The sequence below is a fragment of the Solanum verrucosum genome, unplaced genomic scaffold (genome assembly GCF_900185275.1).
Source record: "Solanum verrucosum unplaced genomic scaffold, falcon-dt-bn FXZP01000060.1, whole genome shotgun sequence".
NCBI lineage: Eukaryota > Viridiplantae > Streptophyta > Magnoliopsida > Solanales > Solanaceae > Solanum > Solanum verrucosum.
This window is the reverse complement of record NW_026020129.1, coordinates 7,773,394-7,784,792: the sequence shown is the minus strand read 5'-3', so window position 1 is coordinate 7,784,792 and position 11,399 is coordinate 7,773,394. Positions and strand designations below refer to the sequence as shown.

The following is an 11,399-nucleotide window of genomic DNA, read 5'->3' as shown; positions in this document are numbered from 1 at the left end:
TGAATAATACTATAATAAGATTTACTTATATTCTATCTTTCTTCTCTTTTGTACCTCACTCATGAGATTACATTGATTTTGTTGTTATTGTAGACGATTATTTCTTTTTTACTTGCGAATAAAAGATTTTAATATAAAATTAAGATTTTCATAAATCCCAATAGATTTTGTATGGTTTTGTTTTCATGATAATTGAGCTATAAGTTTAAAAAGAAAAATTCTTGTTGATTTTTAAGTAAAGGTATCATTACATTTAAAAAAATAAATAAAACACTCTTGAAATGGAAGCATTTTTTTTTCTTCTATTTCAATGATGTCAATTGTCAAATGTACAAAACGCTATCCCATATTCATGAATGTACTTGAAAATTGGGTTTTTGAAAAAACCCAGAGTTACTATGTATGATTTTTATGTTTTGGTTTTATCCATCGCGAAATAATCGAGTTGAGAATGTTTCGAAATAATATTTTTATTTTACAAAATTTGATACACTTTATATTCTACTCATTTGTGGAACTATACTAAATATTATTGTAATATTTAATATACATAAAAAAAGATCGTATTTTATACCCGATCAAGACTCTTTACTGAATTTGAACAGTACAGTTGACCAAATATAGCAGAAAAATAATTTGATCCATTTAATGATACATTAATTTTAAAACGTTCCTACTTTTTAATACACAATATTTTGAAAATACAATGATAATCTCTTTTTTTCTAACTATAGAAATATAATTAGTAGAAATGATTTGTTGAAACCGCCAAATTAAAGATTTTGAGCCACGAAAATCACGCATTAATCATCATGATACATTGTACACTAATTTACCAATAGTAATTATTAATATGTAATCATATGATATCTTTCAAATCCATTTGATTTTGATGTTCTCAAACTACTTGTAATGTAATCATATTTTGGGTCCTCTTTTTCCAAATCAAAATTTTAACTCAAAATTTGTTTTCTCTGATATATATAGGTCTAGTTGCAATGTTCAACGACTAAAAACATAAAGATACCATATAAATGTCGTAAATATATATCTACCTAGAAAAAAAATAAAATAAAAATTGTAACGGTTCATAAAACGTACTAACTATAAAATGAAATAGGATATCGAAAGAATTTAATAATATCGCAAAGATAATCATTTTATAACAGTAATTATTATGTAATTTGTGGATTCTGTTAAATAAAAAAACTTATTTTATTCTTTATTCAATGTGTAGTAAAGATAAATATCTGAACGCGATAACTGAAAATTGTGATTCTTTATTGATCCATACTCTAGCTTTAGTATCTATTGTGCACATCAATGGGAATGTTATTTTTTTTCGTTTGTTCTTGCCAAGTTAAGTCGATGATTAAATTTTACGATCCTCATTTTTATTTTTATTTTTAATATAATCGTATGTTTTTTAGTTAGAACAATAGGAAAAGTGTCTCTATGTGACCTATAGGTCAATGATTGAGTTGTGGAAATAATTATTAATATCTGCATTAGGATAAACAATATACATCACACTCTTTATACCGCGGTCCTTCCCTGAACCCTATTAACACGGAATTTTTATTGTGCATCACACTGCCCTTTTTAAGTAAATTGTTATAATTTCCACATGGTAATGGTGGTTTTGCCTAAAGTAGGCAGACAGTTATTTAAACAAATTATTATTGTCTTAATGTAGTTAACTTTTAAATGCTTTACCTTTCATCTTTATTCTCCCTTGTAAACAAAGCAAAATAACAATAAGGAATTTTTCTGTTATTGATCATGTGGTATTTGGTAAGACTGAAGTTTCAACTATAAACTAATTCACTAAAAATGGAAATATAACTCATTTTCTTCCTCTGGAATATTTTAGAAAAGTTCGATTCATTTTTGAAGATAACTTCATCAAGAAAATTTGTTTTTTATATAGTTAGAATATGATTCTGTGGGGTGTGTTATTTCCACTTGTTTGTTATAAACGGTCCACTTTAATAGGGATGAGCAGGGTTGTGAAACTAACGTTGATCAAAGATTTTGGATCAGATTTTGAAAATTTGTCTTTAAAACATTTTCAAGTTTTTGACCAATTTTGGAAGAAATTTTATTTTCACTAACAAAAGTTACGTTAAGTAAAATACAATATAATCTCAAACTATAACAACTCAAAATTTACAAATTTCAACTTCAAAATCAACGGTCAAACTAGAGCAAAGTGTCAACTTTTACGATATGAATTTGAAATAGGCAATATAAGAAAGCACACGCACAGATATCCCAAAGGAATTTAACATATAATATGTATACATAAATATTAAGAAATTTAACTTATCTATAATTTTACATAGCGTAATTTTTCGATAAAAAAAAGATTAAATGATAAAAACTTATCTACACCGAATATTTACAATATATGACATTATCTTACCATTTTAATGAAGTGAAAATATGCAATTCTTAATCATGATTTAGTAAAATATGCACATATAAAATGTATTTATAATCAAATTTCTCTATAATACTTGTTGCTTGTTTCAATATTCCTTTTTATTATTAAAACAAGATGCAAATATAGATATAATATATAAATAACATAATATGAATGTCCATTTTATAAAAAAAAAAATCTTAATTAATTATTATAATAAAATATTATTATCGAGGATGATTCATATTATAAAGACGGGTTCAAATAATTTTTCACACTCCTGGGATTTTTGTAATAATCCTGCTGGATAGAGGATAGTAAAGTTACATACCGTAATTTTTCAGAAAAAAAAGTTTAATGATAGAAACTTATCTACACTGAATATTTACGATATACTATTACATCATCTTACCGTTTTAATGAAGTGAAAATATGCAATTCTTAACCACGATTTACTAAAATATGCACATATGATATGATGATACTGTATTTACAATCAAATTTCTCTATAGCAATGTCATTTGTTCCACTATTCTTTTCTATTATTATTATAACAAGATGCAAATATAGATATAATATATAAATAACATAATATGAATGTCCATTTTTTTTTAAAAAAATCTTGATTATTATAATGAAATATTATTATCGAGGATGACTCATATTATAAAGACGGGTTCAAATAATTTTTCACACTCCTGGGATTTTTGTAATAACCCTGCTGGATAGAGGGTAGTAAAGTTACATACCGTAATTTTTTGATTTTTTTTTTTTTAATGATAGAAACTTATCTACACCGAATATTTACGATATACTATTACATCATCTTACCGTTATAATGAAGTGAAAATATGAAATTCTTAACCACGATTTACTAAAATATGCACATATGATATGATGATATTGTATTTACAATCAAATTTCTCTATAACAATGTCGTTTGCTCCACTATTCTTTTCTATTATTATAACAAGATGCAAATATAAATATAATATATAAATAACATAATATGAATGTCCAATTTTTTTGAAAAGAATCTTCATTATTATAATAAATATTATTACCGAGGATGACTCATATTATAAAGACGGGTTCAAATAATTTTTAACCCTCCTGGGATTTTTGTAATAGCCCTGCAGGATAGAGGGTATACTTGACTTTACATTATCTCTAATTTTGAATTACATTCACAAATTACAAGAGAGGGTTTTGTTTAAAAATAAATAAAATGGAATTAAGCAGGGTGGAATCTTTTTTTATGGAAGTTTGAAGTGAAACATGTGAGAGAAGGGATAAAATAGAAGAATAGAAAGAGAATGGAAGCTGTCAAAGAAAGCCTCCAAAAAGCTCTGAATTTTAAACTATTCACCACACATTTTATCTATCAGCGTAAGATAAGGATAAAGTCTGCGTACACTATTTTTTCTGGAAAAAATTATATTAATTATGTTATTATTTCACATATAGTCTGTCGAAGTCAAATTCATAATATTGAGTTTTTAAGTTTTAAATTTCAAATTCATAATATTGAGTTTTTAAGTTTTAAATTTTAAATATATATAATTCCGATTAAAGTTACTGAATTCAGTTGATTCGTTGGTAAATCATGAGGTAGTAACAGTAAGGTAACATGTCACTATACGCGAAGTTTGGTGTTTTATAATTGGGAGAGTGGTCCATATTTTCACTTAAAAGGGGACAACATTGATTTATACAATTCCTCAAATGCCAATATCAACCATTTTTTTCCCTAATAGATAATGTATATAACAAATTCACACACCATATAGAGCTAGTTATATATGAATATAAATCACCAGAATAATATGACAACCACAAGAAAATTGAAAATTTTGCTATTATCTATTGTTGGAAAATGCATCGTGTTCTCTTTTTCACCATTTAGACGACTTTTCTTTCTATATGTATCTTATTCTCATGTTTCTTGCAATTTTCTGAAAAGTTAGAATATATATCTTTATAATTTATGGAATCTTGAACTTTTCTTTTATATTTCATAAAAGAAAAGTTTCTTGTCTTTGAAGAAAATTTTCAAGATGAATAGGAGAAAATGATTCCCCATTGGGAACAAAATTGGTTCAACTTGATAATGCTCAAAATACAAATTCAACTAAATTAAATATTTGAAAATATATTTTTTCTGATTTCAACTTAAGACATTTATTTTTAACATAGTCCATAACGATTGGAACACCTTCGTCTATTTTTACTGGTTCAATATTGCCTTAATAGTACAACTTTAAGGAGCAATAAATATAATAATAATTTCACTATATTATCTTTAAATATAATAAATTCAATTTTTTAGAAAATGTGTTGAATATGACTATAGTTAATAATAAGGGTAAAATGTGTATAAAGTGGTAAATTATCTCTTAATTTTCCAAACTGAATAAGTACAAGTAAACGTTTATTTTTAATATATATAGTTGACGGAGGGAGTAGCTGATACGTAGATATTACTTTCTTCAACTTCAATCATATATTCTCTCAAAATTTATGAATTTCTACAACAATCTCAAGCTATAATTTGAACATTAAATTTACGTGAATTTATAGTACATAGACGATACTCTAGATCCGCCCCGACGTCCCTATCTGAGATAAGGGTCTTTGGACTCACGCCTGTAGAATCCATTGGATCCCCGGGAATGGTGTTAAATTACTAAAATGAAACTTGGCGTGCTTCAATTTCGACCCCCTATACTTTCACTTTTTACCTTTTTTAACCTTTACTTTCATCTTTTTTTCCCATTTTGTTCAACATTTCTGAGTACTCTTCAATCACCAATGCATTTATTTTTGGAACCCCCATAACTTTGTTGGGTATATTCTATAGTTTTTATTTAATAGCAAAAGGCAGTTAGTAGTACATATATATGATTACGTTCAAATGACTAACATTTTTACCAAGAAAGTAAGTAGAAGGAATATAAGATAAAGTTTCCTTTTTTATTTATTAAAGTTATGCTAGGATCAAGCCTAATTCAAAATTTAAACGTACGTAGACACTTTAATCAATAAAATAAAATAAGATTAGTGAAAACACGCGATAAGTTGTGTAGAGAGTGGATGGAAAAAACTTTTAAGGGTGTATATGGTTTGAAAGATATTGTTTCGAAAAATAATTGATTTTCTTACTTTTTTTGTTTGTTTGACGAATAAGTAGAAAGTATTGCAAATGCATTTATGCTTAACATACGCAAATACGATATGGTGAGGCAGAGTACGTAGTCAGGGATATCTAAAATTTTTTTGGTTAAATCAGCCTAAAAATACTCTTATCATATGTTATATTTTTTTGCTTTGAGCCAAATCAACAAAATTTTCCTAAAATTCGATATTGTTGCCTCATGTGATACTTTATTCACACATTTAGTAAAAATGGAAGTGGGGGAATAAAAATGCGAGGAGAGTAAAGAAAGTGGGCAAATAAATTTACTTTTGAATGGTAAAGATGTTTAATAGGTCGTCATGATATATATATAGTTTAAATGTGTAACTGACTTTTTGAGATAAGTTCAAAAATAAATTTGTCTCGTTTCCCATTACTTATGACGGAGAGGAAACAACAAATGTAAAATACTATTCCCCTGTCCCAATTTATGTGGTACTTTTCATTTTTCGAGAGTCAAACAATTTAAGTTTGACTAGGAATTTGCTCATGCATCGGAATCTTCAAATTTTTGAAATGAAATTTATATATTTGTTAACTATGTAAAAAGTACCATAAGTCACAATAATTGACAATTCAAAATATTTAAAAGATATATGAAAAAATTATGATAAAAAATAGACTTGTTTGAATTTTAAAATTCGAAAAGTGTCACATAAATTGGGATAAAGGGAGTAGTAAAATTGATGGGAAAAAAGCATGGAGGGGTATATATGGGAGGTAGGGAGGGGACAAATCGACATAAATTGATGTTTTATTTTCCTTCTTGATTATCAGGTTTTTTACACAAGCACAACTAGTGAATAAATAATGGTACTTTGAATATTATTCAACCATTGCATTTTGCATGCTAAATGCTACATATATATTGCCAGCTCTCTAAATCTCATCTACCTCTATATATATACAAGGCCAGCACAATAAACTAAATGCATCCATATATACATTGGATAATAACATGCAGTGAAATTACTATAGTTCATTGCATTTTCATTTTCGAAAAAATATTATTAGTAAAAAAGACATTCATCACATGTATAAACTTATCGAATCAAGTTGAGCCACAAATAAAATTACATCTTACAAAATAGGGGCGAGCAAGCCAGAACTACATATGCATGATTACTAATATGAGTTCATAAACTTTAAATTCAAACTTTGCTGGAATCGAGTATGATACAACAACCATATCCACAGAATATTAATTGGGGGTGATAAACAGATTAAATTCATAGATCTAGCTAGGGTTATAACTAGCTAGAAGTAGAGTAATAATCATATGATATTTTTAAGCCTCAACCAGCCTTCATGTTGAAATTGACTAAACAACAACTTCCAAAACTATAGTTCAGTACAACAAATTAATGCATATATTTTATAAAGAACAATGCATTTATTTCATTTATTTTCTCCCTTTTGTTTTTTTTTAGTTTTACCCCCACCTCCCTGACCCAGTATTTTCTTAATTATGATATTTGTTTCCTTCTTCATGTTTTTAAATAACATGCAAAATACATCAATTGTTCCTTGGCAGTATCACAAAAAATGTTACAAAGTCATCATTTTTATGGTCCCTATTTTTTCAAAAAAATAAAAAATAATCCAGACACATGCAATAATTAATAATTAATAATTATTGATCGTATATTGCAGAAATTTATCTGATTTGTAACTTGTGACTAGTGAATTATGTCCTTCATTTAATTATTTCTGTTTTATATATAGAGTATTTATTTGAGACAAATGTATATAACAGAAGTACAGAACAATGATAGCTGTGTAGCTTGTTTTTATATAAATAATAAAAAATAATTACCAGTCCAAATTGAATTAAATGGACGTGCATATTATATCAAAGATAATATATCAATATCTTTTGAAATTTTGCATTGTTTTCGAGGTGGGAAAGTTATTTGTAGTTGAAGCCTAATGGTTAATTAGTGGTATGAACATGATACTAATTTATCTTAACACCAATCCAAAACCTAATTATTTGTCTGGTGTTTACGCTAATTCAATGAATGTATGATATTTTTCTTTCATATACATATTTCATTGTTTAATCATGGTTCAATAATATATATCATCACATTAAGTTTTAACTTAGTTTAGTATAAATATCGAATGCAGTTCAATATTATTTGGTTGAGAAAAGGGCTACTTGAAATTTTAAAAGATGATCAAATTGTTGATAACTTATTTAATTATATGTGTATGGACTTATGATTAGTTTATTAATGATAATTTAATATAATTCAAATTCAAATTTGTAGACAACCTAAGAGCCACGGTGTTGTCATTGCATTTTTTTGGAATAGTTATTATTCAAATGTGAACTTAAATGTTACCAAATACTTACCATCTTTGTCTATTAAATGCTTGTATTATTTTAATTGTGCCTTCATTAATAAATTGGGCAGTATGCCAGACAACTTATATTTTAAAAAAAATTAATTGGCAGCAAAAATTTAATTTTCACTGTCACAAAAATTAACTCAACATCAAAGCAGCTAGCTAGCTACCTGATTTTCTCATTACTAACTTGCCAATACTTTTTGATCATCTTCAAGAAAGGAATAGTGAAAAAAAGTTCAAACTTCTTTTTTTTCCGGACTTAGTGTATGATAGTTATATCGGAGGTCCAATTAAATCTGGACTAGCATAAAAAAGTCTCACATTGAAGGTAAATTATTTGGACAAGCGTTACCTAACAAAGACAACATCATATCCAACTGGACAAGCATTACCTAACAAAGATACAATAACTATAGTAACATTTTATAATTACGCTCTAAACTATAGCTATTTATGGAATTATTTTCGACAACATGATTATAGTGTCCAAACGTTTGAAACCTTTGGAAACTTGCTATACAATCGTGTCCAAAAATAAATAAAGATATCTCAGAATATAATGCTAGTATTACTATTTTCAACAATATGATTATAGTATCTACAAGTTTGAAAACTTTGCAGAATTTGTTAGATTTGGTCATTTTGGATCAAAGAAAAAGTGAGTGTCATTTGCCTATAATCAGAAACAAATCATCACTTAAGCCGTTTCGAATATTTATTTTTTCCATCTTTGGGAACTTTTTGTTGGCACGATTAAATGTTTCCACCTTCTAAAGTTATAAGAAGAATTATTGATACCATGTGTGATGTATTTGTTTCTTATTTTATGGTCAACAATCATTATAACTATGGTTTAATTTCTTTAACTATTTTATTTTTTCTCTTAGTGGGAGATTTAAACTTTGTTTTTTTTGGACAGCTTAATGATCATCTCTAATCATTTTGATTTTGACCATAAACCTGAGAATTTTAAGCTCATATAACTTTTGAAAAAATGTTTTAAGTATTACACCGTTAGTGCGTAAGTATTTTACTCACCATTTTAAACAGAGTTGAAGTCAGGATTTGAAGTTTATGGGTTCTGAATTCTAATATTCTTAAGTTATTGGGTTCTATATTAAATAAATTGTAGTTTTGTACACATTCAAGACTTCAAGTGATATTGAAGATAAATACATAATTTGAATCAAACTATTGAGTTCGATCGAATTTGTATCTGATCCTTATATATATATATGAGTTTTCTTGGAAAATTTTGGGCTTTCCATGACTTCTTTGCCTGATTATGGATCAGCCCATATTGTTCCAACTTCATATCAAGTGTTAAATGGACTGGTTTGGTCATGTTGTTTGGGTCATGACCCAATCTTAGACCCAACAAACCATTCTATCCCACCTAAATTTTGAGCTAGAATTGCTTTGATCTTAAATAAATTGAGGAATTAGTTATAATCAAATTTGTCCAACTCAAAATTATTTAATTTCTAGCTCAATTTAGTGATATACATAAGTTGCTAAAAAGTAAAGTTTTGAACAATATAAAGTAAGCAAATTATATCATGCATTAAAAAATCATTTTTCTTTTTAATTTACGAAACTCTCTTGTGAGTTGATATGAGATGAACCCAAACTATTTGGTTGATTTATGTCCACTTCAACCTTTTTAATAGATATTTATACTCACCAAATAAAACCCATTCTACACTTACTAATTTTCCTACTTATAAACTCTATTATTCTTGTAGTAATAGCATGGGATAACCACTTTCAATCGTTAAACTCTATAGTAATGACTACTCTCGTAATTTTGTTTTTTCATGAGTTAAATTGTATGATTTGACCTATATTATAGGATATATTTTTCCATTATAATAATACGAGAGGAATTACAACTTATACTATAATATTTTTTATATTGCTTTCAAATATTTAAATTTAAAATATTAAATTAAACTAATATAACATAACTTTAAAAATTAGTTAAATTTACGTAAAGCGAAATAAGGTAAGTAAAAATGTACGGAGAGAGAGTGGTTTACAATTATAAAGATCGAAAAATGGCTATTTTGTGAATCTTATTCCATTGTGTTAGTACTCACTGTTGGGCTTTAATTTTAACGAATTTCTGTCATTTCCACAAATCAGTTGGTTTCTACTCACACAAATTGGAACAATGGTATCCAAGTCATCACCTCCGTCGCCGGCGCCGGCGCCGTCTTTGCTCCGCCGCATAGTCGATTTTGATACCGCCATCTCCCTCCGTCTTTACACTCTAACTCACCCTATTCTCCCTTACTATTTCCTCAAAACCCTAGAGATCTCCGGCGACGGTTTCCTCTTCTTCCCTTTAGTCCTCTCACTACTCCTTTACCCTCTCGCTTTCTCCGATAGCAAAAATTCCAACATCTTCTTAATCAATTTACTCCTCGGTGGCATCCTTGACCTTATCGTAATCGGACCCCTAAAACACCTTATTCGGAGGCCCCGACCCGTTTACAACAAAAACATGTTTCTCTCCTTTGCCGTCGACCATTGGTCCTTTCCCAGTGGACATTCATCCAGAGTTTCCATGATTGCTACTCTCTTTTATCTATCATCCGATTTCATTCGGGATGTTTTGATTCAGCTTCAATATGATTTAATTGTGGATTATTTGATGCTTATTGTGATCGGATGGGCCGCAACCACGTCGTGTTCCAGGGTACTTCTTGGACGGCATTTCGTATTTGATGTCATTGCTGGTGTACTGTTGGGTATTCTCGAAGGATTATTTGTGTTTCAGATTTTCAATTATGTGACACTGACCTCATTCTTCAAATGACAAAGTTGTAAGCTTTATTCCTTATTGGTTGTGATTGTTGATGTAGAATTGATATGAATGAAATTTGTTTTGATATCTATCTCTTTTAATGCTTTAATGTGTTAAAAAAAGACAAATTATTGAGTATAAAATGATACTTTGGATTCATATAGCCAGCTCTAATTAGTTTCGGGAGCAAGTTTTTGTGTCTCTTATTGTGCTTTGCTTTGTTAAAAGATAAATTATTGAGTATTAGAATAAAACAGATTCAAAGATTGAAATGGATGTTGAGAATTAATATAGATGGCCCTGACTAGTTAGGGATTGAGGCGAAATGGATTTTGTTGTATATTGCTTTGCTCTGGTTTCTAGAACTACCAATGACACTGACCTCATTCTTGAGTTGGCAAAGTTGTAAGCTTTATTCCTTTCTGGTTCGTGATTTTGGACGTAAAAATTAAGATAAATTTTAGCAATTTGTTTCATTTTTCGTGTTATGTTAAGTTTTACTGAGTTGTGTGGAACTATCATGAAGACAATTAGCTTCAATAGTGTTATTTATTCATGCTTGTTTGAATCAATGCAATTGCATTCAAATAGTGCACATCATGCATGTGTTCTTG

At 28.1% G+C, this 11,399-nt stretch overlaps 1 protein-coding gene across 1 annotated transcript; it reads left to right on the top strand.

Annotated features, from left to right (window-relative positions):
* The first annotated feature begins 10,112 nt into the window (after positions 1–10,112).
* Positions 10,113–10,944, top strand: LOC125826486 (probable lipid phosphate phosphatase beta). The gene has a single exon (XM_049505832.1). It carries the CDS (start codon positions 10,150–10,152, stop codon positions 10,795–10,797), a length of 648 nt encoding a protein of 215 aa, XP_049361789.1. The 5' UTR covers positions 10,113–10,149; the 3' UTR covers positions 10,798–10,944.
* Positions 10,945–11,399: the final 455 nt, after the last annotated feature.